Source organism: Mchenga conophoros, linkage group LG2 (assembly GCF_057382185.1).
Source record: "Mchenga conophoros isolate Kocher_MC1m ecotype Shallow Benthic linkage group LG2, M_conophoros_male_GT1.1, whole genome shotgun sequence".
NCBI classification, from domain to species: domain Eukaryota; kingdom Metazoa; phylum Chordata; class Actinopteri; order Cichliformes; family Cichlidae; genus Mchenga; species Mchenga conophoros.
Window position 1 is genome coordinate 28,155,917 of NC_140527.1, and position 24,940 is coordinate 28,180,856.

At 44.3% G+C, this 24,940-nt stretch overlaps 1 protein-coding gene across 5 annotated transcripts in view; it reads right to left on the reverse strand.

Annotated features, from left to right (window-relative positions):
* Positions 1-446: 446 nt before the first annotated feature.
* The window catches only part of nexmifb (neurite extension and migration factor b), a 53,107-nt gene continuing 28,613 nt past the window's right edge, over positions 447-24,940 (reverse strand). The window contains exons 2-5 of one of the 5 annotated variants that reach the window (XR_014894412.1): positions 13,547-13,689; positions 3,800-7,994; positions 2,436-3,254; positions 447-1,462 (exon numbers count right to left, since the gene is read on the reverse strand). Coding sequence is in view for 4 of the 5 variants with exons in the window: in XM_085291927.1 (XP_085148053.1) it covers positions 3,014-3,254; positions 3,800-7,994; positions 13,547-13,640 (4,530 nt within the window). In the remaining variant the exon portion in view is untranslated. Of the gene's footprint in view, positions 7,995-13,546; positions 13,690-24,940 lie in introns of all 5 variants that reach the window. The other 4 variants (XM_085291939.1, XM_085291927.1, XM_085291958.1 and 1 more) reach the window with 4 other exon arrangements.

Sequence of the window (24,940 nt, forward strand, 5' to 3'; positions counted from 1 at the left end):
ACAAACAAAACAAAAGACAGCCCAACTCTCAAAAAAATACCGTTTTAAGTTATACATTTAAATTTTATTTAAATTAAATTAAAAGCTAGTAGAGTGAAGATAATCTAAAGATGCTGTTAGAAGCTAACAGCAGAATCGAGATTTGTACAACTACTACTTTATTACTCTAATGTGATGTAGTTCCTGGTTAAAGCGATGGGTGGGTGGTAAAAAAACACACACACAACCCAACTGTCTTTAGAAAGCAGCATTCAAAATCTTAATTTCAATTAAAATAAGATTTAAATAACCTACTGGAGTGAAGAGTAGCTAGCGAAGCTAGTAAAACCTAGCAGATAAGCTAGAGAAGCTAACAGAGAATTGCAAATTTACTCCAATATAATGTAGCTCATTTTTAAAAGCAATAAGTGGGTGGTAAAAAACACAACCCAACTCTCTTCAGAAAGCAGCATTCAAAATCTTATTTTAATTTGTATATTTACTCCATAAACATTATTACAAAACTCAGCAAGTTACCAATATTACATTATCACCATACAGGCTTGATCACAAATATTTAAAACCTTTGCAACAGTTACAACAAAACAAAAAAAACAAAATAATACTCAAATAATTTACATGAAAATCTATAAAACAGCAAATTGTTCACAAATTATATTTTTTTCCAAGTTTTCATTTTTTTTCTTTGCTTATTTGTGTTTTGCACAGTAACACAACACTCTCACAACAAGATCATGGTCTTATTACAAAACTCCCAACAAAATGTAAATATTTCTAGTTTTCTGTTGATACTTTCATATTTTGGTTTTTAAAACCAGAAACTTGTCATTGTATATCCTTTCCACTGCCCATAGAGGCGCATAAAAGGTTACTCACACACACGAATACTTCACAGCACTTTCTAAGAAAAATATACACTTACAAAATATGTTACAAATTGGCACACAAAAAATATACAAGATTTTGTAGTGTCAAGAGTTCATTAAGATTCCTTCTGGTAACAACTCTAGACAGTATATATAAAGCTCGGTAATCTTTTAATGAAAAGAGCAAAAGTAATTCCAATCAGTGTCAAAGAATCATGAAGTGAATACATCAAACATAACATTATAATATACATTCATAAAGAGGGTTAGGAACCTAATCTATTTTGCATTTCTTTTTTTTTTTCATTAACACTGGTGAAATGAAACATACCGAAAAATGAAAATAAAGAAATCGAAACTGAACGGTAAAGAAAAGAAAACAATTGTCAGCTTTCTTAGCACCATTAACATGAGGCAGCTCAACAGTGGCACATTTTAAAAACAAACCGAAAAAAAAGAAAGAAAGAAAATTTATGAACTCAGAGAAATACATTCAATTTGACAATAGGCAGAAATGAGAGAAGGCAGACTAAATGGGCTTGCAGCCCATGTGGAGCTTCCCATCAGCAGCTTGTCTTGGTCCTAACCCTGATACACTATAGAAAAGAAACAAAGGATCATGGCAGAGAGGAGAGAGAGAAAAAAAAGAGACACAGAAAGATTGATTACGATTCTTGCCGTATGCAAGCAATCAATTAATATAACCTGTGTGTCAGAACAGCCATATCCACTGTGACAAGGCCTGTTTTAAAATCAATCAATCAGTCAATCAGTTTGTCCGTACATCTCCATGCAGTCTCATGTAATTACTGCTAAAAATGATAACATTGTTTAAAAGACAGTGAAACTAATTTCACATATTTCTACACAATATACTAAGTGTTTGATTGGATCTGCATTTCTCCTGAAATTCGTTTAGTGTATAAAATCAAAGCGATTTTATTACTGATTAAGCGTGATTGTATGGTTCATTTTTAAGTGGCTTTCTAGATGTTTATTTCAGAGCTGTGAGGTAGTGAATGAGCCCAAAGTAATTAAAAGCAATGGCCTGTGAATACGCTGGATCAGATAGACGCAATGTATATAATATATATTTCTTTTCAATTTGTGCCTGTATTTAGCCTTAAATTTCTGGTCACAATATTTTCTGCCAGAATTCTGACCCATGAATCAGGACAGTCAATGATGTAAAATGAAGTAGAATGAAAAGAAAGAAACATTATGGACATTATGGGAAATATGAGCTAAATAATCAGACTGAAATACGGCAGCGCCATGAAATAAATTACATGAGAATGTTAAGAAAAGTTACTGTTTAAATTACCATTTTTTTTTCAGGTAAGATAGAAGTAAAAATTCCACATGGAGTGAATGCAAAGACATGCTTTCCTTCATTTACAAGATTACTGTTTCTATTTGTACTGAAAACTGCTTTCACGTTCACATTGACTGCAATAATGTCCATTCGCGACTGATGTGCGCATCAGAATCTCTACTGCCTTAAATTTCCAGTACAAACAGCTTTTCAGTGAGGCACAGCCCCAAATGACAAATCATCTTCTTGCTTACCCTCAGACATCTGCGCTACACTCTTCTTGGTCCAGAGAAAGCTCATTTGAACAGCTCTCTCTCTCTTTTTTTTTCATCTCCTTCCTCTACAGTAGCCTTCAGAGCAGATCTCCCCTTTGCCTCTCTTTTGTTGCTTCTCAGTGCCAGGCGATGTTGAGGTAAATTGAATTTGGCAAACAAAGTGGGGGGAAACGAGGAGAATTCAGAGTCTTTCTGATTTGGTTTAGTGAGTGGTGGTGTACCACTGCCAGCTGTTGGTGCCTTTCATCAGAGAAGAGAGAGAAAAGTCTCAAATAAAGAATTCCTGTAGTTGCAAGTCTCTGTAAGGAGTCTCCAACCCGAGCAGCCAATATCCCAATGGATAGAAAAGAGGAACAGCCAATATTCACACATATATAAGAGGTCATTTACACAGCATTGTTACTTTTGGCACAATGATTTTAAGATTATAATTATCTTTTTTTCTTTTTTTTTCTTTTTTCTTTTTTGCAAATATTGCATGTCCCTGTACAACAACATTGACAAAAATACTCTGAGGGTGGAGCTTTTATGAATTTGCAAGGCGTAAAAATGTTAATTTAGATAACCAGTTCCTCTAAACTCCAGAAGAAGAAAACAAAAACTTGACAAAAGGAAAGGGGTAGCCATTCCAACTTTGAGGGGGGGGAAAAGACAATGTCTGATATGTCATCAATACAAAATGGTCCCATCTCGTGTTTAAGATGTCTCGGGCTTAAATTGGGCTCATTTATTGAAGGTTTCCCTCTTGAAATGAGCCAGGCAGTGTATGACGGACAGCAACAACAGGACATCCATATTCTGCATACAAAAACAGATGAGGAGGAGGGGTGCGTAGATGTCACTCAATGCATTTATGTATATAGCTACATCTTTAGGGAAAAGGGAAATAAATATGTAATTCAGGGAAGCTAGTTCTGCTGAGAAAATACAAAAACAAAGTTCCTCAAAAAGGCGACAGAACTTTTTTCAAGGCTTATTTCTCTTTTTCAGACAAAAATCAAACAAAAAAGGAAAGAAAAAAAAACAACTATAAGAAGAACAAACAAAGCAGAAACAACAAAAGCAAGAAAAATGCAGCCATGGTCGTTTCAAATCTCAATCAAGCTTGACACAATCACTCAATAGGTAGTTTGCAAAGTACAAGAAGTTTCTCATGCAGATATTAATTTCCTCTTCAGGGGGTTAAAAGGAAGTGGGAGTAGTCAGGGGGGAAACGTAGAACTCATGCAGCTCTGGCATAGCGTCAGTGTAGGTATGTTTGGGAGGGAGGGCTGAGCAGGTAGTGGGGGAAAGTGAGAGGGGGAGGGGAGGGGGTACAACAGCAGCTGATAACAAAATATTACCTCAGTTTCTCAAAAGAGGTCATCAGTGCTATGTCCTTATTTGGGTCTCTCTCAGCTCGCTTCCCCTTCAGTGTCTCAATCCGAGGGAACTTTGCACTCGTCTTGTGGCGGTACAGCTTTTTGTGAGCAGGCCCGGGGTTAATAAAGTTGGGTTTATCAAACATGTTACAGCCTAGAGCAAGTTGAGGGAATAAAGAATGAGAGGGGTTGAATTTGGCCTGGTTTTTGCCTCCTTTCCCCCCTGCCTTTCTGCCTCTCCCAGCCCCTGTGAGCACAGCTCCTTTTTTCTTCAGGTCAGCCTCAGTACCTGCCAAGATTTTGAGGGTCTTTAGGTTGAGACTGTTGGCCTCAGAGGGCATGCAGGCCTCCGACATGGGGTTCCACAGTGGCTCAATGGAGGCCATCATGAACCTTTGGACCTCAGCCATGCCAGAGACAATGTTGGACAGAATATTGGAGGGCTCCTCAAATTCTCTCTGGTCATCCCCCACCAGGCTGTTACTCTCCGACCATCCGGTGCCAGGCCAGTCCCCAGTGCTGCTACTGTCAGTCAGGCCTGTGCCACCTGCCTGGTTCTTTGCTGCTTTACCCTCTAACATGGCCTTTATCTTTTTGGTGGAGCGAGAGTTCTGTTTGGGAGTCTTGACCTTCTCTGACTTGGGGGCTCTCGGAGCCCGGACCTTTTTCGGGCACTGTCCTCCTGCTGTTTGTTTGCAGCTGCCTTTCCTTTTTGACTTTATGCTTTTCGCTCCATTCTGTTCATCAAATTCTGTAGCTGCCATCTCTTTTTTATCTAAACCTAAGACATCTTGATTGTTGAAGTTGTGTAGCGGAAACTGGTTGTCCTCCACCGGGTATGCGCTTGCCGTGCGCTCCTGTTGCTGTATGACATCACAGTTCCACTTTACCTCCCTATTGCAGTCCATGCTTATATCATTCACATCCTGGTATTCTCCAACATTTCCTGCCATCTTCATCTCACGCCCAACAACCTGAGGGGACAGATTTGGGGTCTCAGGAGGGGAAAGCTCTGAGAGTGATGAGTGCCTAAACTTGTCAGGGGTGAAGTTAGAGATATCCAGCAGGTCTGAGGACTCCCTGAGTGGGGTAAGGGCATCCACACTCTGCTGAATCACCACTTTAGGACTGCAATGAGCTAAGAAGCTGTCTCGGCCCTCCTCCTCACCCTCTCGCTCACAAGACTTGAGGCTGAGTGAGCTGTAATTGCTGGAGGAGGCTGACAGAGAGCCCACTGAGTCATAGCTGATGAGCCTGCCATTGTCTGTGCACAGGGACCCTCGCTGGTATTGCACCTGGCCCTCCACGCAGGCAGACTGACACACTTGCAGATCTGCCCCGGGCTGCAGCCCAGACTCACTCAGGTAGCTCTTCTCATAAAGCAGCCTGTCAGCCTCAGGGCTCAGCTGGCTGTAGTTAGACACTGGCAGACTGTCATTCAGGGGAACAGCAGCTGGGAAGTTGTTGGGTAAGATGGGAGTCTCGGGCGTCTCAGACCCAAAGCTCTGGCTGTGACTTGCACAGAGCTGTGGGTGCCACATCTGGGGGAAGCTGGGGCAGTTCTGAGGAGACTGCTGGAGCTCGGACTCAGAGGGAGGCGAGAGGACGCAGCTCTGAGCGAGCTGCAGAGAAGAAAACTGTTTCTCCTCCAGGGACAGCCCAAGAGAATACTGCTGCCTAGAGGACTGCTGGGGGAAATAAGAGATAGCTGCTCCACCTGAGGAGTCTGTGGCATCTAACAGGGTCTGCAGGTAGCCCCCCGGGATGACAGGGACACCCGTCTCCACCTCCTCTGAGGAGGAGGCAGCTTTGTCAGGAGAGCAGGTGGATGAAACAAAGGGGAATTTCTCCTCAGCGGCTTGAGCGGTGGCGGTATTGTCAGAGAAATGTGGTTTGACTGTAGTTGAGCTAATGCCTGCCTCATCTAACCCAGCAGTGGGGTCCTCAATCTGTGCCGCAGTGACACAGGCATCCGTTTCATTCGTCACACTCCTCCCCTCCTCTCCTTCTGCCTCTTTTATTTTCTTGCTCCTCAGCCTGGCTTCGCTTTTGAATTTCCTTATCCTGACTGTTTTATTTCCTCCCAATCTCCTCCCCTCCCTCTCCTCCCTCTCCTGGGAGCGGCTCTTGGCTGTGACTGTGTGTGTGATGGAGTTTGTGTCTAATGTGACTGGGAGGCCTGTGGCTGCTATTATTCCTCCTACCGTGGGGGTGGCCTCTTCTTTAGTGACACCTCCCTGGCCCCGATCAGAGAGAGGGAAGGACTGTGCTGTTGCTGATTGCTCCACAGTGTGAATCCTCTGAACTTTAAGCCGGTTTGCAATCTTGTATTTCCTTTTGGGATGACTAGAATTAAAAGGGCGATGGTGGCGTCCGTTTAGATGAAAACCGCGTTGTTGTTTATCTCTGGCAGCCAGCTTAAGCTGTTCCTGTCTCTCTCTTTGCTTCTCCTGCCAGAAATGCTTCAGAGGAGCCAGTGTCTCATATTTGCTTACTGTGTCGGCATTTAAGCTCACAGTCGCATCCACAGGGTCCAGCTTGCCCAGTTTCACTGACATGAGTCTCTCTCCTTTAAACCTGTTGATGATGATGTACTTGATGACCACAGGTGGCTCTTTGCGGCAGGATTTCCGGCGTTTTTTGGGGCACCAGTCTACATCCTCCTCTTCTTTCTGACCAGCAGGGGCTTTCTCCTTTTTCTCCGCATTTTTCTCACTCTCAAGCGAGTCGACATCATATAAGTAATCATCGCTGTATCGAACCTTTCTTTTGGAACGCAAGCCATAGTTGAGAGGGTTCGAGGGACTGAGGAATCTCTTTGAGTGGCTCTTTTTAAACTTTCCCTCCTGCAGGGTGTCTGAGGACGAGCCAGTGCAGGAGCTGTCATCACTGAACTCCCCTGACTCCTCTGTGGAATTGAAGTCCATTAGGTAGCTGACTTTGGGAGTGGACATAGGCGAGCCGTGGGAACCATCAAGTGGACTCCTAGCACTGCAGTCCCCGGCTTTTCCTTCCTGTGCTCCCTCCAGGATCAGTTCATCAGTTTTGGGCTGAAGATCCTCCGCGGTTCTCCTCAAGACTGCTGCTCCTTCCTCTTTCTTGGCACAGTTGGCCAGGACACTGGGGAAGAAGTTGAACTGCGTCTCTTCCTGCAGAACATTTGTTTTTTCCCTCATGTTGTCCTGGAAAGACTCATAACGAATCTTGAGCGAACAGACATCACTGCTTAATGTTGAATCGTCATCTTCATCGTCAAACAGATTGTCGACATCTTCCTCTGAGAAGAGGTTGACCGACAGTTCATTCTTAGAACAAAGGTCCAGCAGTTCCATCTTACTCTCACTGATAAAAGACTCAAAGTAGCCCCAGTCCTGGCTGGCGTTAGCCAGGAGAACTTCTTCTCCACTAACCTTGTCTAGTAACAGTCCTTCATACAAATTCTTAGCTGTTGCATCATCTTCGGGGTCATCGCAGTCCCCTGTTGTTTTGTTTGCATCCCCTCTCTTGCCCTCACCTGGGGCTTTTGGCAGAGGAAAGCTAAGTAGCTGGTCAGAGAGGAGCTGTTCTCCATAGTGACTCACTGCCTCCCCCGCGTGGCTCAGGCACTGAATGCTGATGTTGTTGATGTCAGAGAAGTCCTCTCGGCTCACATCCCCTATCCTTACACTTAGACCAGTCTCCGTGTCAGGGTTGGCGGTGGGGTCGTGGGGTGTGTTCTGGATGGCGTTAGGGTCAGTGGCATCACGTGTTTCAATGAAGCAGCCGAGGCAAGTTCGGTTAGGCTGAAGAAGACACTCCTCCGTCAGGCCAGACACAGTGCCAGGCTCCATCATTGTCGCTGATAGAGGGAGGGCAACGGGTAATGGAAGGGACGTTTTCTGGTTGTCTCCTGTTGGCGCCCAGGAGCTTACAGCTGGGCTAGAGAGTGATGAGGGAGCGGGCGTGTGGTGAAGATGGGGAACCACAGTTGGAGGGTCATTGGAGGAAGGGGCTACTGTTAGGCCCAGAGTGGGCTCAGTCCCAAGGGGCAAGGGGAGGGCTGGCGATGTAGGAGTGGTCCTCTGATGCGCTGGGCAGGCCTGTTGTGAAGTCTCTGCGGCAGGTGGAGGCGAGGACGGAGGGAGAGCAGCATCGACGAGCCCGCACAGACTCAGATTGCTACTCTGCTCACATAGCCCTGCAGGGGGAAAAAAAGAAAAAAGATTTCAGCTCTTTGAAATGTAAGTGTGAAGTTAAATTACATTGTTTTTGTTCTTTTAGTTACTCCGACGTTCTTCTAAGCTGCTCAGACGCAATTAGTGTCAATTAACCCCCTAGAGCTCAAAATGTCATTTCATGATGCCAGCCTTAAACATTAATAATTCAGTTTTGGTTCCAGATTCAATAAAAGGTATTAGCAATGTCAAGTTGGACAATTCCTTACTCATCACTTGCTTGATGTTCACATGTGAAAGCTGAGACTCGGCGAGTAGCAACACAGCCATAAAGAAATCCCACCAAACTCTGAGAGCACTTAAAACAAAAAGAAGATCAAAGATGAAATGGAGTCACCTTTATGTAATGTTAGCATGCTGGCAAAAGTGAAAGATATACAGAGCTGCAAGAATTTTAATTGGCTTATTTGACAGAACAAAACGAGCAATTGTATCACATGCTTGCAGGTGATAATGCAAAGAGCCTGTTGTCGTTCCTGCCCGAGCAGTATATACGAGATCAAATTAATGCAGCCACCTTGCTTTATGTCCCCCACCCTGCAGTGTTTCTGTGCAGACGCAGAGCTACTAGCTTTTAAGTAACAAGATACCATTAAATTACACAGACCGACCGAAACAATGACTCAAATAAAAGTAGATTTTGGTGATTTTCCACAGGTCACTTGTGACAATGTCTTAATCAGTTGAAGACATCCATCTGATGAGTAACAATCAAAACTCGCAGGAGTGGCTCGCAGCAGCAGGCAGATCGCTGTGTTTGCTCTGCATAATTAGATGACAGCAGCGGAGGCAGGTATGTACACATGGGACACGACAGGCCCATATGTTGGAGACTGTATAACCAATACCATCCACACCTGCCTCCCTCTATAATCCCAAGCTGCTGCCTTCCAGATATTCTTTAAAACGATGCCAGGGAGAGAAAAAATAAAATAAAATTGAAAACCCTAGCACAGCAATTAATGTGTTCACAGAGGTTAACTAGCAACAACCCCCATTTTAGAATGGATGCGCCTAATCATTATTGAGGTAGTGATAAATGCTTGAGGGGAAGACTGCTTAGCAAACCGTATTCAGCGTTGCTGTATTGGCGGTGAGTAAATCTTTGAATATGGATATGATTTGAGAGTGATTTAATGAGGTAATGAAATTTCTGAGAGCTGGTCTCTATGGGTCTGCGGCCTGCAGACACACCGGAGCAGCCACAGTGCTTACTAAAAGCATGCGACTACGGTACTGTCACTCTTAATGAAGAAAGCCTCTAGAGAAATATCCATCCTCTCTTTCCCTCTCATCGTCAGAGAACTGTTATAGCAGCAACTCGTCAGAGGCTGCAGAAGCATCACAGCGAGGCGTTCGCCATCAGGTCCTCTCAGTCTGTGAGCCAAAATGACCTCAGAGCTAAAGCATGGGACTGACACATGTTCTCTGCGGAGAGTCATGACAGATACCCTTTTTCTATATTTAAGATAGAATACTAGCAAATTTACACGGTCGCTTACTATAAAGAGGAGGACTACAAAAGGAAACGCTTTCCATTCGTGAGCACACTTCATCGTGAATTACATGTAAACAGAGCAGATTTCCAGCACGCAGAGACAAGACAAATATAAAGCAGAGATTAGTTATCGCTCGCCCTACAAAGGTGCAAAGCCACCGAAATGAGGAAGTTACAGGAAAAGGGAAAGAGGTTATTAACTTCCTTCATCCCTCTGTGCTCACGTGTAACTTAAGCTGCCACCAAATATCGCCGAAAGATTGGTCAAAATTGCCGTGAAACATTAAACTCATATTGAGAAATGTGTTTCCTCGGGGTTTATAATGGATTAACAATCTATCCTGTCCAATGTGTGTGTGTGTGTGTTGTATGTGCTGAGCGGGGCAGAAAGTGTGTGTGTGTGTGTGTGTGTGTGTGTATGAGAGGGAGAGTGATAGAGTGTGAGTATTGGCTTGGGGGTATAGTGTTATCGAGAGGCCATCTGTCTCCAGCTGGACCATTAGCTCTTCAGCTGTTCAGAATGTGCCACAGATCAGTCAGTCAGACAGGTATACAAACACACACACACACACACACACACACACACACACACACACACACACACACACACACACACACACACACACTGGGTCTTACAGCGATGACTGTAGCTGACAAATCGAGTTTGACATTTGGGGTCAAAGGCGGGATCGGCAGCTTCCTATTCACTGATATGGTACAACATAATGTTACTACAATATCTGAGCTGGCAAATGTAAACAAGATACACATCCAAAATAGTCGCTGCTGCCAGAATCCAATATTTAGCTTACAGAAAGAGTAGCAAAAAAGAAAAAACAAGCTTTATACACTCTGAGATCCTGCAAGCACGGCTGTACTTTTCTAATGGTGTTATTGGGAGAGAAGCTCTTCGAATAGAAACCGAGGCTGGATGTGACATGGCTCATGCAATCTGGCGTGGACATTCACCACTGAGCATATGGAAGGACCCTGGCTGCTGGCAGGTGGTGGTGATCTTCTGATTCCCAACACTGCCAAGCCCAGCCATGCTAGACAGCCCGATCACTGCCAAACTAGACCAGACCAGACCAGACCAGTTAGCACTCGGAGCTCTCCGAGACACATCTCTTTTTCTAGCCATAACATTCGGGGCTTCGTCCACCTGAGGTAGGCCCAGGCTGCTTTGTGCCAGGCAGCTCTGCACGGTAACAAGCCCATGCCGAGGGACACGGTCATGGACATGAGGGGAGAGACTAGTTGGCGCCTGTGTGCCTATCTATTAGTGTGTCAGATGCCACACGTGCGCATACACGTGTATGCCTTTTTACTCTTTAATTACATTCCAATTAGAGCTACATTATAAAGCAAAGAAAGCAGAAAAGCCTAAGAATAACAGAAACACCTGTCACTGACAATAAATTAAATTCATGCATTTTCTCCAAAGGAATGGCCAAAGGAACACATTTTTCAGATATCACAATATGACACACAATGCAAATGAAAACAGCTGACATGGCCTTTTCCCCTTTTGCCATGGCTTTTAGAAAGCATTCCTTTTTCCATCCCCCTTTTCATCCCTTCTTCCACCCTTTTTTCCTTCCAACTTCCTGCTTCTTATCCCCATTACATGGAGGCTTTTACAATCGTAAAATGCAGAGCTAGCCATTCTGCAGCTCAGCCACCCGGGGCGTTCAGTCATCCAGCTGGTAGGCCAGCCACAGAAGCCGCTTGCTCCATCTTCACTATATGACATTTTGTGAATGGTAGTGGGGGTTGTGGTGGGGTGTGTGTGTGTGTGTGTGTGTGTGTGGGGGGGGGGGGAGATCAATCCGGCCAGTACAGGATGTTCGTAATAAGTGGTGAGTAACTGCGGCATGATTCATGGCCATCCTCCTCAAAGAACTACCCTATTCCTGCTCAATGGAGCTGCTTTTACTCTCTCCTGTATTTTTTTTAATGCTCTCATTCCACCTCTCCTCGTCTCTCTTGCTCTCTTTTCCTCTTGCTGCCTCTCAAGGAGCAGGCAAGTGCTGGGGATAATCTGTCTCAGTTCCAACTGAGGCTGACCAGAGCTGAAACACCGAGATAAACCTCATCGAAGGATCAGTGGTGCTTGGTAGAAACTATGGGGAGAAGTAGGTGGTGGGTGAATGACTGAATATGCACAGCAGCAGTAGGGCTTATTGTCCAGTAAAAAGGAAGAGATTGCACTGCTATCTGATTTCTTTTGAGTTAGATTTGGTTTTAAAAACCATTTATTCAGCTAAAAGAAAAGTGACCCCATATTGTAATGGCTTACACATTTGCCTAGCACTGAAAGCTCTCCAGTTTGATCCAGGAAAGAGACGCAGATCCCTTTGGGTTCCATCAGAAAAGGCATCTGGTGCAAAACAAAAATAAAAATTCTGCCAAATCAAACATGTGGAGCTAGCAACTGTGGAGACCCCTTGTGAATAAGGCAGCAGCAAAAGTAGCTCATATACCTTTCAGAAGAAAACATTTGTAAACCCTTTGGAGATACCAGGATTTCTAAATTGATATGTGGTTGCAAAAAGTAAAAAAAACAAAATCGAACTGGACTAATTCATAAATAATTGTGTGCGTTTTTCATAGTGGACAGGGAACAAGTGAATTTAGCAAATTGTATAACTTTCCGAAGGTGTTTTGCTGTCTCTCTTCTGGTGCCCTTGGTATGATATTTGCAAGGAAAGCTACAAAAGTCCTAAAATTCCTTGACTTGGACACAGTTATGCCCATCTTCATAACATTCCTCCTAAAGTCCTCTTAAAGTCCTGTGAAAGTTGGTTCTTTCTTCATGAGGGCAGAATTTGGCACTAACCAGATGTTTGTCTTTATTTGGAGACAGGCTCGATTCCATCTCGCACTCCAACGTCAAATTGCAGACGGTCTTTGGAGTCAGGTGTTCCTTAATCACAACATCTGACTCTCATCTGACTATCCCCCATAAGGGCGAGTTTGTATTATTGAAATTCCCTTACTTCCAAAAATGCATGTTTTTGTGTGTTACTGATTAATCCTTTCCCCATTAGACAACGTCTAATGATGACTTTTGACACTTCAGTTTATATCAATAAAGATGTGGTTTGAAGACCGTTTTTTCAAGGGTAGCTGCATAGGCAGGGACCACCTTCACTAACTTCTTAGGAACCAACAAGTCATTGCGTTATATAGGCAGGCCTGAAATATGACAGAAACCACTCAGGTCAGACAGGAACTTCAAGGGTTACTCCTCGTAGGCTTTCAAGGGGTAAAGAGTTAAGTGAAACTATGTAGAGTAAATGAAGTTCAGACGACAATGCACAGTGTAGAAATCGTAGCAGTTTCAAAGCATTTGCAACCTTTTTTCCTGCAAATATATAATTACTAATCAAGGTTTCGGTTTCTGAGATTTTGCAGAGAAAAAAAAACAGAAGCCCAAAACTGAAATATAACAAGAAAAAAAAATAACAATACAGTTATTATTAAAACAATGATGCAGACCTTTTGTTTTCACGATGCTAATAAATGTGTGTGAGAGAATTAATGGCTCCACCCACTTTTATATTTGCAGCTTTTTATGAGAAAAGATAGATTTATATTTCTGCGTTGTGGAAGCATAAGCAGAGAGGATTAACAACAGCTTAAAAAGCTTCAATTAATAATTCTTTTCCACTTTTCGTTAAAAAAAACACACAGGATGTGTTTCACGCTCCCCATATCTTGTAAAAGAGCTTAAAACTGAGGGTGAAAAGCTAATTCAAGGAACGCTAATTCTGTGCTATGTGCTAATACTAATTGTCTTTTCAAAGTTTTAAATGTGTTGTGAGAGAAACTGTTGTTAATAAGCTTTCGTTTATTTTAATGAGTGCTTAAATATTCTTGGGCAAATTAAAAAAAAACCTCTCTTCTGCAACCAAGTTTCTCTAAATGTTTAAAGCTGAGAAATAAAGAGCAAAATTAGCATTCATGTGAGTTACTTAAAAAAAACACAAAAAACATTGTGTTAACGAGCTATACCTGAATAGTTACCTGTGCTCTCCACTGCATTTGGATTCTCAGGTTCTGAAGTCTTCACAATCAATGTGAGACTGCTGTCTGTTAACACATCCATCAATACGGCTCAACGCTGCACCACCCACGCATCATTTTGACTGTCCCACCTGTTGAAAGACAAAGAGAAATAGAAAGAGACGTGAGTAAGAAGGCAATCGGTAAAAAAGGGCGACCGCCATGCGTCTGAGGCAGAAAGGCATCAACGGCAGTGCATTAGATTTCATTACAACAAAAGACCGACGCTAAGCACAGACAAACAAAGTTGTGGCGGTTCAAGAAAAAGCTCCAAACGCGATAGAGGCATCAAACAGGCCCTTGGGGCATCAAACAATCACTCATTTCTTCTCCGTATCACAGATTCGTGTCTAAGATTAATTTAAACTTTGCCAACCACGAAAGTACACAAAGAATCGCAGCTTGGATCGCTATGGCAACTGTATGCCATACGATCCTATTTTAAGCTTCATTTAACATTTATAGCAGAGTTGTTAACCTATGCCAACCTTACATAGGCGGCTCTGAGCATATTTGTTTATTGTAATTAGCTGACTCTCTCCCTCTCGTGCGCCTCAGCAGCACGAAATCTGAAGGAGCTCAAAGAGGAGAGATTAAAGAGATGTGACTGAGGCGGTGACAGCAAACTGTGAACACTGACAATACTTTTTATTGTAGCAAGTGATGGTGAAAAGTGGGGGTGGGGGATGATTGAGAGTACACGCGTGCAAGGGCCGGGTACGGCGTAATACAAAATAACATGTTAAAGGGTAGAGGAGAGAAGAGAGGTTGAAGTTTGTCGGCCTTTTAAAAATAGACACAGTAAGAGGGGCAACAAAAAGAAAGCATATTAATCTGCTGTGATTGTGAAAGAATAATGGCGATAAGAGAGACTCTGGGCTGGTAAATGATGAACATTTGATGTTGTGGCCTCCTGCCTGCTTATATTGTTTTCTTTTTTCCTCTCCTGCAGTCCTCCTCTAGAGGAGTGGTGCTGCAGGATGACAAATGAGCCCAGGGAGGGGATCTAATAACACGATCTCCTTGTGGTGTGAAAAGGGTGGCTGCGAGATTAAGACAGACGGCAGACAATAAGACAAAGGTAGTGTGTGGCTGACTACAACCAACTGCCACCTCTTTCATCCTATTTCTTCTAAATGTCATTAGCTGTTCACTGACCTGAGCGAGAGCGCTACCTGAAGGGAACCCCTGCTTCAGCTTACAGACCAGCTCAGTGGGTAATTACCTCATGAGCCATCACATCTACTCATGTGTGCAGCAGGTACAGGGACCCTGTAGGTAGACTCAGTTAGATCCTGTTCTTCTCTTCAAAGAGAAGCACTGTTATACCCAAAGCCTGGGCTTAAGTGTACATTTACAGAGCTACGAAATGGTTTTGAGGCCATCTCCTATCAATTCGCCTCACCGAGGAGCTGAAATTTGACATCCGGCAATAAACGTGTTGCCTGCAACAATGCGCGAGTTGGAAGCGGATATCGCCACCAAACGGGATGACGCGGTTGAGCTGGGCTCAGCTTTATCGGCCATCACCAATGCAACGATCCCGAGGTGAATAGCGAAGCCACAACAGCAACCTATTAAATATAGGCTGTGGCCACCGAGCAATGTGTCTCCAGCATGGCTGTGACACAACACACAGCTGCGATGCTGGTCAAGCCACACAGGTGCTGCTAGAGTTCAGCACTGAGAGCTGCTTGTGTGTGTGTGTCTGTGTTTATGCTCGGTTGCATGTGTGTTAGATAAAGCCCCAAGGCTGAGGATCAGCATCAACATCCACTGGCAGAGGCTGCACATACAATCACATGGAGAGAGGGAGAGAGGAGCAGAGAGAAAATGAAAGCCAGGCATTTAACAACACTCCCAACACCCCTTCTGCCAGCCAGCGCCAGTGCTTCAAATGTGTTTATTTTCCACATTATTCATGATTCTTCTGTATGTGCCCCCACCACCACACGCGCACTCCACCCTTTACCATCTCCACCACTCTGTCAAGACCTGACGAGAGGCCATTTCAATAATGAAGATGGACTAACTGCAATAGAGAGTGCACATAAATTGGAGCTACAGCCAACAAGCATGTCCAATTTGCCAAGCGGTTAAGCCTGATGTCTGGGTGCAGCTTTAAGAGAGCGCCACGGCTGCCGTCAACAGGTTTGTGCCGACCTGATTCATCCATCCACATCATTAATACTTCACAGAGGGCACCACCATTTAACTCTGCTGCGGGAAACCACTCTTTAAACACCACACATTAGGGCACATAATCACTGTGCACTCATTTCTGTAGCATTCAGCAGGTGTAGGAAAATAGCTAGCACTTCTGACCCCCCTCCATTGTTCTTGCATGTGGGCTGGGGTCCTTTGCACGATGAGAAACTGAAATAGAGACAAAGAGCAGCGAGCGGAAAAAGCCAAACAGAATGATTAGAATTTGATTTATCCTTTTAAACCCTCCTCCACACGCGCCATGTGTTAATGTGTAAGCTGGATAACAAGATAAGAACATGTTTACTTGCTCTATATGGAACTTATCAGCGCCACAATCTAATTCCTGCAAGCCTCTTCCCGGGTCTCCGTTTCACTGCATTTCTCCTCGATCCAATTGCATTTCTCGTCAATGAAGCGGCAACGAGGGGGATAGATGGAGTGGGATTGTGTATAATTGCCAAAAACTACGAGGCAAGGTCCCACAGCAGTAGTATATGTAGGTACAAAGGGGCCATTGTGCCAACAGAGGGATGGAGTCAGGGGCTAAGGAATAGATCCCCAACAGAGGAGCTCTCAAAGAGGGCATAGTGCCACAGGGAACACTGATCCAAACAGACAGCGCTGAAATGGCGACTCCTGTTTTCAGCGCAGGTATACGGTTTCAGAGCAGGTTCACTGGTTGCAGACAGGCTGAGTAACCTGCCTCACACGCAACTCATGGTAATACTCCCGAGCTCGTGAGCTTGCAGCACTACGTGGTAGGACTACAGAGAAGCACAAATCCAATACACACACACAATTGTACACACATCATGAATTTTAAAAATATCACATACTGTATTCACAGACCCACACAGTAAAAGCAGTTTGGACTCGTCTTTCAGGTTTTCTAAATTTGGGAAGAAAACCTTAGTGCTTAGAGCCACACCGTGAATGACACTGAGAATTTAAGTAGCTTTTTAACACACGTGGACCTGCCCTGCTATTGTGAACAGGAAGACGAAGAAGTAGGTACTCCCTTCCAACCCTTCCTTCCATTTCTGTCTCACAAACGCGAGCTTTGTTCTGTCAAATGGTCAGCGGGCCTCCTCGCAGCTCATATGTCAGAGCTCTCCTCTTTCGAGGGCCAAGCAAACCTCAGAAAACTCTTTTTCATCGAACCATTTGCATCAACTCGTGTTGCCACGTCTTCTGATAAATGCTCCAAATGAACACATTGCAAAGACTGCTGCAGATGACCGCCTGCTGAATGCCAACATGTTAAACGAGTGAGCCATCGGTGTTTGCAATTATAGCTGGTCGATATGGCGGCACAGTATTAATCTTTCTTTTAATGCCGTGCTGTAACAAAGGCCATTATGCAAACCCTCATACAATTAGACCAGGAAATACAAGACTGACATCGAATACGGTGAACACATTAGCAGTGTTGCTAATTTGCACCTGCAGTAACAGTGTTCAGCAGCATTTATGTTTTTGACAGCAACAACTGCTGCATCGCTAGCACCATATGCTTCCCGTGTTGTCCCGCTGTTTGTGTTTCAGCTGCCTCTTCAACACAAAGCTCACACCGGCTAACTCGTGTCATGAGCGTGCTCTGCAGGTTAGGCCGGTGCTGCTGTTGCTGCTGCTGAGGAGAAATCTCAATGATTTTGTCTCTGACACATGGAGAGGGAGGGAAAAAAAGATTCCTTATCTGCAAATCTTAATTCAATGGTGTTTCCTACACGCGCCTCTGCTACTGTGCACCTTCCTTGTCAGCTGTTTGCTGCTGTATTTGATCCAACATCCTCACCTAAAACCCCCCTGACACGGCCACGGTGATGGCAGAGATACAGCCTGCGTTTGAGATAATCACTGTCAATCACGGGCTGCTGGAGAGCCCAGGAAGCATCTGATAGGTAAAGATTCACTATGAATCAGGATTATAGAGTTGGATCTTTATCAGTGCAGCACAACCTGCAGAGACAGATCTGGACAATTGTAGCTACTGTTACCCCCTCAGGCCTCTGCATACTCCAAAATGAAGGTGCAGGCCCAGGAGTGTATGGCAGGAAAACGCTCAAGCCATTAATGCTATCTTCCTATTAAAATGACTGCAAGCCTGCTGAAATATAGTATGAGTGACACTGATGATGGGATTTAATCCAAGCCTCCATGGCCTTAGCGTGCACCGTCACCGTTTTAAATATCTTTGATTACGGTTAATGTTTACTTATTTAGTTATTAAGGTAATAAGGGCTCAGACTTCCAAACCTGTGCTTTTAATCTTTCTTTAGCTAACCCTGGATAAAATGCTTTCCGTGTCTTCAGGAATAGCTAAGTAAGATCTCTGGTCTCTTGTTGGAAAAGCCGCCGAAATATAATTCAATGCAGCATAATACCGCTTTAATTTCTGTTAAAGTCGCAGCTCGATAAATTGTTTAAGTAAGCGTTCATTCACTTCTAGCCGCTGTGGACACAATACAGAAGCATTAAGGCCTTATTGTTTTACTGTTGTTACTATTGCATTTCATTTCAAGTTGTTTGCTGCTCTGTTTTCGCAAATGCCGTAATAATCACACGCAGTAACTACTCCATTAAATGACTTGAGCGAATTGTGCCTGTTATTGCAACATTAATCCCCTATGTCAGGTTTCAGGGTGTTTTTTTTAAAAATATTAAACAGATAGAAACATAATTTCTTTTATATCATCGCGTGTTCTCGAGGATTTATTTAAAATAATTGCAGGTTATTTTAATACAAGCTTCTGACAATGGGATCATTTATATGTGCGGAAATGATCGATATACAGGAAATTGCTGCAGATTAAAGGAGGTGTTCTACCCTGGACGCAGCAAAGTGATTTTTCCTATTTAAAATGATTATGGAAACGTATGCACTTTGTAACAGGCGGAGATTGCAGATAAGTGGACTATTAAATTACTTAGATACGCAGCATTTAACAATAAAAAAAAACACATTTAGTTTGTTTTCCTATAAAGTGCAGAAACAGGAATGGACTGAGGCTACTTTTCAAATGCAAAATATGACAGATTGCATAGAACTGCTACGCTGTAAAAAAATACAACTTGAAGACTTGACAGAGTTATACAACTTGTTAACAAACTGCAAATGTTTAAACGGAGCAGCAAAGCTGAAAAAGTTCTCTGCGAGCTGTCGATGATTTCCAGGTTTGAGCATTTTGATGCTGAAAGCATTTCACCTCTATTAGCACGCTTTACTCTGCAGTACCCACAGAGCAGGGATGTCAAGCTCAGTTTACATCATGCCCCACATGGAGCTCACTTTCATCTTAAGTGGACCAGACCAGTGAAACCCATCCTTTCTGTCAGTGTAAAGGAGTTTAACTGTTTACACGTTCAACATTTAATCCCTAAAATATCTCAATATGAGAAAAAGAAGCCCATTTTCAACATTACATCTCAGTTTTCCTACATAATATAGAAATTCTGCAACATTAAAGAAAGAAATCTGGCAGCATGAGTCTTTGACTGTAAAAGTCTGTAAAATTATATTACGGTAGATTTTCAGGTAGCACATTGACTAGATTGTCCTGTAATTATAAGGCAGGAATGTTTTTGTTCATTCACAGAACATACTCTTTTTTTAAAAACATTTTTGCTGCCTCCCTCCTCCTGCTCCACCACAACCACCCACACATGCAGGGCCTTGGAGTAGGGGTATGTCACCAGGATGCAGAGGAGGCTACCCCCCCCCCCCCCCCCCCCCCCCCCTCTGTCCCCTTCTGGCTGCCTCTGCCTCAATTTTATCCCACAACTTAGACATTCACATTACTCACACCCTCATTACACATACATATAGGATCTTGGGGGTGGGCACGATACACGGAGTCCAAGTTACCATCAGGGTGTACGCCTCACCCCTGGCGTCGTTGCCCACCTCTCAATTTTAAATACATGTAGACATTGAGGGCTAGCAGGAGGGACTATGCGCTTACCTGCTGCTCTCTGGCAGGTAGCTCTATGCCCTCCTGGGTTTTAATTGCACCTTAGAACACACATGCATCAACACTACAATGAGCGGGTGGAGGGAGGTTTGGAGTCTTCCCTCACCCCCATTCTCTGCGGCCTACTGGAGCGGGGGGGCTAGGAGGAGTGGGCCGTCCGACTGCGGTCTGGGGCCTCCCTGCTGCTGCGGAGTCGGGGCGGTCTGCCTCTCCCCACCGCAGGGAAAAGGGTAACACCACCTGGGTCTGGGTGCAGTTCCCCCCTCCAGGGGCAAGGGTACCTAGACCCGGTTAGTAGAGTACGCTTGGGGAGTGTGATCGTGTATACAGCGTCCCTTTATGTCTGTCTCCACGTCGGTTGAGTGTGAAGTACATATGAGAGCATGAGGGTGGGAATGGATGTTTGTGTCTGTGTGTGCCTGTATGTCTGTGTCTATATGTCAGGTTGGGTATCAGACGCCACCTCTCTGGGGACATCTCGGGCCCTCCAAGGTTTGGAGGCCTATCTCCACCCACCACCACTTCCCCTGCCGGTGGCGGACTCCCTCAGGTATCGGTGCGTTGGTGGTTCTTTGTATCTGGGGGTGGGCGTCCGGGTACACACCGGCTCACTCCTTGGCGGCCGCTTATTGGGGCTCGCTCGGGCCACTTTGGAGGTGGGGTGCCCCCGGCCTCTCGGCCTGGGGCTCGGTCACTCAGGCACAGCTGGCTGCCGGCGGAGCTCACGGGCGCGTCACTGCAACTCCCCCTGGCTTCTGCGCCGCGGCTGCTGAATGAGCCCTCATCTGGGACTCTCCTCAGCTCTTACTGGGACAGTGGCGCGGCTGCCCCTCTGTGGGTCTTCCTTGGTCTCTTGTGTTCTGGGGGCCTCTGGATGTCTGGAGTTTTGATCTCCTCCATACCTGCTTCATACCCTGGAGGACGGGGCTGTGGCTCCCCACACTCTCTAGCAGATTATTACATGGAGAAACCTTTGGAATGCAAGCATGCTGATCCACACAGGTATGCACACAGGTGTACACATGGGTATTCACAGATGCGGACTACAGCTTTCTTGGCTGCTGCCTCAAAGCACACTGTGTGCTGTCTATCTTGCGTGCTGCACAATATCGTTTATTATTTAGTATCTATTGATATCTATGACTAGCTAGTTTATTGTGATGGTGCTTTTTTTTTTTATTATTATTATGTTGCTCTTTGTTGTTTGCTGTCTCCCCTGTTTTTTTTGTTTTTCTTTCTCTCCATACAGGTGACCCAGGAGTTTTTTTTTTTGTTTTTTTTTTTCTCTCTTCCCCCCCTTCTCACCGTCTCTTCTCCCCTTTGGTTTTCTTTCTTCCTCTCCCCCTCTTTCTTTCATTCTTTCCCCCTGTCCTATTAAAAAAAAAAAAAAAAAAAAAGGATGACAAAGGATGAACTGAAGCTCCGCCATCACGTGATGTCACATGCTGCTGTTTCTGATGTCACTTCCAATAAAAAAAAAAAAAAAAAAAAACATTTTTGCACCCATTGTAAAAAAAAATAAAACAAGACTTCTACTGTCATTTCATTGTTTATCTATTACTTAATATGAAATACCATGGGTGAGGGTTTTATCAGGAGGAAAGCTGCAAAACTTACAGTTTAAAGTCCATCCTTTATAACCTTGTCTGCATTTTCCAAAGCCTTCCAGTGGACCGGATTGGAGTCTGTGTGAGGCCCATTCTGGTCCCCGGGGCTTATGTTTGACACCCCTGGCATTTTCCTTATTCCTGAAAGAAAATACTGTTGACTTTTCAGCACTGAAAGGTGTTCTCGTCTGATGACATGACCACCTGCCGTGTGGTCGACTGGTTACAGGCATGGCAGGCTGCTTGCTTTCAAAAACAAAACTCAAACTCTAAGAGCATGCTGCCAGATAAATGGAGCGTGTCTAGACGTAAAGCCATCTCCTTATAAGCTATCCTGCCCTTGATGGCGCCGACCCGCTTTGTTCAAAAGCATTAACAAAAAATGCACTGAGAAAAATATTTATATATGCATGTGTAATCATCATTTTCACTCATAGCTGTAATTTCTTTTTTCTGAGTAACTGTAACAGATTGTAATTACCTCTCTTTTGTAGTTTAATTACGCGACACAGTTAACTACCTACCACATGGTACATTAATTTTGCATGGTTTGATATTTCTCTTTTATTTTCTATACATCCCAAGCTCTCCAACACTGGGGTGAAGAAGACAGTAAGAGATAAGGAAAGGAGAAAAATAAGTAGAGGGAAGGTCAAGAGTGAGGAGGGAGATAGCCTATTACAATAAATCCCTACGTGCCTCCAGAGACTGCAGCAGCATGTGTTTACAATGCTGTTTCATTCATACATGGACCGCTGATCAGTCAAAACAAGGTTACTGCTTATCAAAAAAGAAGAAATATGGGATGGGGCAGCGCCCGGTGAATGGTAGAGAGAAGAATGGCAATAAGGCAGGCAGTAGGCGAGGTGTTAAAAGTTGATTAGGTTGTTAAAGGTCATATAGTCAGGCCTCATCAGCTGTCCCAATGGAGCACAAGAAGCAGCTCAGGGCCTCAGCACTGCTGCTAATGAGACAGAGCGATGGCATCCTCACTAACATATGGATATATCCTGCTTCCATGTACAGCAGTCTCCTTATGGTATATAAGCGCATAGCAGTGCTGAGTTAATGTGATGACATTAACAAAAAAAAAATGTCGACCAGCCTGAGGCTGTTATAACAAGCCCAGTACAGAGCGCAGAGGAAGGCTGTGTGAGGCTTGTAATGTTAAATTATTTGATCACTGAAACTAGAAATGTATGGTATGTTTGAACATGCTTATACACACAAAGCGTGCACAAACACACACACACACACACACACACACACACACACACACACACACACATGGTAAACTATAAGCTTCCACATTACAGATTCATTTGCTCATTTGAGCAAATCTGCGTTTGGTCCACCCACCGCTCTTGAAGGGTCAGTCTTATGAAACAATTGCGTATTTAATGAGGCTCTGCATACAAGCAACCCTGTGCACGAGCTCAAACACACACATACACATTCCCATACACACTCATTATGTACGCAGTGCTCCCACTCAGTACAGTTAAAAAGATGCTGATGTATGAGTAACTGCTGATAAATACAGAAGATGCTTCCACCCCCCAGAAACACGGAGCCAAAACTAACAATCATGACCATCACTTCGATCTCCTGACTGACACACACAAACCCGAGCGCTCTCACGCTTGCACAGAGAGCATGCATCAAATAATCTTTGCTGCAACAGCAACGGAGATGCAATTATCTTATTTCCAACAGCTGCATTTATTAGAGCTACGCTTCATTTGCTTTGCTGAATCTAAATCAGGTTCTGCAGACTCTGGGCTGTTACTTCAGCGCTGACGCAATGACATAATGTCCTGCAGGTTTACATTCCTGCAAAGGCCCTCTGTCAATGCCTGTTTCTGCCACAACGCTTCCTGTCAGGCACGCTGTGGGCTGAGTGATCGATATTTTTTATTACCACCACTTTATTCAACCTTTCACACATGCGCGCTGGAATAATGGACATTTATGCAGTTTTCATGGTCACTACCTACTCTTTCTTTGCATTCGAGCAAATGTGTGCCGTGCTAACAGATCTGTGTGTGTGTGTGTGTCTGTGTGCTCCTTGCTATGAACAAACACGCACTAGTCTTTGTCTATGGCTATGTATTGCCTACAGGTGTGTATATGTCTGTGTGTGTGTACTAACATTTATACTGTGCACATAAGTGTGCACGTCTCCTCATGTAAGAACTTAGAGTCCCTCATAATGAGAAGCCCTTAAAGGTGAGGCTGGATCACAAGGAAAGGGCATCAGAGGAAGTGATGATGGTCGCTATGGTGCTGGCCTCCGTGTCAGGCAATCACAGCTTGGGGGGGGGGGGGGGGGGGGCAAAAGCACCTGTAGCAACACAGAAATATACTGTACCATTTTAATTCAGGCTCTGCAAGAACAGACCTGCCTACAGCAGAGATGGTGGAAAAAAGCAAAAATCACACTCAATATCAGTGTTGGCTACAACTGCCAAGAATGGCTAATCAATAGAGCAGTGCACCTATGGGAGACATGTTCCATTAAGTCTGTGGGTCAATGTGTTTGCCAGCAGATAGCACTGGTTTATTTTCCCTGATGCTTGTCCCCATCCCCATACCCCACATGCTTGATTAGCTGCCCTGCTTGGCTCCATTGATGTGTATCAGTGATCACCTCCGGAGTCCTATCAGTCAGTGACTCTCGAGAAGGCAGAGGGTGAACACATGCGACCTGTGACCTCTGCCCTCTGCCCCCCTGACCCCGAATGACCCTCATTTAATTAGTTGCGTGTCTACCCAACACCTGCTCCACTTCCAAAACCACTCTTTTATCTAAAATACAAAATCACAGACACAAATACTGTTGATGATTTATGATGCAGGGGAGGATTGAATATTGAGCAAGCTAGCTAAGAGACAAAAGACTGCAGCCAAATTTCAGCTATCCAACACACATTATTGGGCGTTTTGAAGAAAATGTGGGTTTATTTTTGCATAACTGACCATCGCTCTTTTTCTTTTTTATCTTCATCGTTAAAAGCAAGGTGTTTTGTCAACGCGTGCTGAGAACAGAATATGCACCCATCACAGGAGCTAATAATTAATGAAATGACCTCTGAAGGCTGCACCCAAAGCAAGCCCCTCTCATCCCTGCCACACACACACACAAATACACATGCACGCTACTAGAATGGAAAGGCTGCTGGAACCTGCCAATTATTCTCTACTTTACTGGACCCTTGCTACATCAGAGGTGTGATTGGAATAACAACCATCCACCGAACCACGCAATTCTCCATTCCCTGTAGGGCAGCACTGAACCAGCAGGGGAAGAAGGAAGGGAGTGTGAAGGGATTGTCGCAATGATGAGGAAGAGGGTGCATACAAGACAGAGGAAGAGGAGTTGTTGGGGGGGTAAAAGAAAACGCTAAGGATTACATGAGGAAAGGGGGAGAGGGGAAGAAGTCAAAGCTGGGGCTCCCTGGCAACATGCAGAGGCAGAGGCTGTGTGAGAATGAGTGCTGTCTTGAGTGACACTCACACTCATATCCCCCCCTCTGGGGAAATAACCCCCTTAATCC